Source organism: Fukomys damarensis, unplaced genomic scaffold (genome assembly GCF_012274545.1).
Source record: "Fukomys damarensis isolate Sample0158 unplaced genomic scaffold, DMR_v1.0_HiC HiC_scaffold_37, whole genome shotgun sequence".
NCBI lineage: Eukaryota > Metazoa > Chordata > Mammalia > Rodentia > Bathyergidae > Fukomys > Fukomys damarensis.
The window spans coordinates 2,238,175-2,239,246 of NW_022900949.1; the positions used below are offsets into that span (position 1 = coordinate 2,238,175).

The 1,072-nt window shown below is 65.7% G+C and overlaps 1 protein-coding gene across 1 annotated transcript in view; it reads right to left on the minus strand.

The window, feature by feature from the left end:
- Positions 1 to 1,072, minus strand: part of Mef2b (myocyte enhancer factor 2B) — a 3,375-nt gene that overhangs the window by 1,026 nt on the left and 1,277 nt on the right. The window contains exons 3-5 of the mRNA XM_010606550.2: positions 659 to 793; positions 224 to 371; positions 11 to 120 (exon numbers count right to left, since the gene is read on the minus strand). Of these exons, the coding sequence (XP_010604852.1) occupies positions 11 to 120; positions 224 to 371; positions 659 to 793 (393 nt within the window). The remainder of the gene's footprint in view (positions 1 to 10; positions 121 to 223; positions 372 to 658; positions 794 to 1,072) is intronic.

Consider the following 1,072-nt stretch of genomic DNA (forward strand, 5'->3'; position numbering starts at 1 on the left):
CCCCTCGGGCCCCCGCCAGGCCCCCAGGCAGATCCGGCCGCCGCCCATCCGCGGCCAGGTACAGGGGGGGCGGTGTCTTGCTGGACAGGTGGCTCTGGGAGAAGAGGGGGTGTCCCAGGCCTGGGGAGAGGGGGCCCCGAAAGAGGGCGGCGGTCACGTCATCCAGGCCAGGCTGAGGGTTTGGGGTGATGCGCGGCCCCCGACTCCCCACCCTCACACTCACCGGGGGGCCCGGCTTTGGGGGCGGCTGGTCGGAAGGGAGACGGCCGGCTGTGGGCGGGCAGGGCCTCCCCAAGCCCGCTGGGGTCACAGCTTGGAGGTGGCAGGGCCCCGTACACCATGTCGGGGCTGGGTATCGTGGGGGCAGCTGGCTGTGGACAGAGAGGCGCATGGGCGGGAAGAGGCACTGAGGGGCTGCCCGGGGAATGTGATGACTAGAAGTCACAAGGAGGAACTGTCTGCCTGTTGAACTCGTATTCATCCTTCAAAGCCCCAACTATAGTGCCCGTCCTTTGAGGAAGCCTTCCCTTCCCATCCAGGCTGAGAACCATCTCCAAACTTCAGGCTCCCAGGCCCTAGGTTCCTCTCAATCCTCGCTGCCACCACGTGGGCCTGGGTGGTGCCAGGAGGACCCTCGGGTGAGGCAGAGATCACTTACATAGAGCCGGGGTCGGGGCAGGGCTGGGTCACCTCCATCCCCTGCCAACCTCCGCAACTTCTCTCCCGGTCCCTCGGGCCCTTCCTCTGGCTCCAGCTCAGGCCCATCGAGGCCCACGCCCCTCCGCTTCAATGTCTGCGGGGACAGGAAGTAGTGCGTAGACTCTCGGCCCCTACACTGTTGGGCAGGGAGCCCCGCGGCATGGGAAGGTGGCACTGGGGTGGGGTGGAGTGGAGTGCAGGCTTGGCTGGCTCCAGCTGACCCATGTCGTACGTTCAGGCTGTTTGAAGCAGACCACAACCCAGCCCTTTTCATTTTTTATTTCGAGACAGGGTCTCACTGAGCCCCTAACTTGTCCAGGCTGGGTTCCAACCTGAGACCCTCCGGCCTCAGCCTCCTGGGGATCCTGTGCCC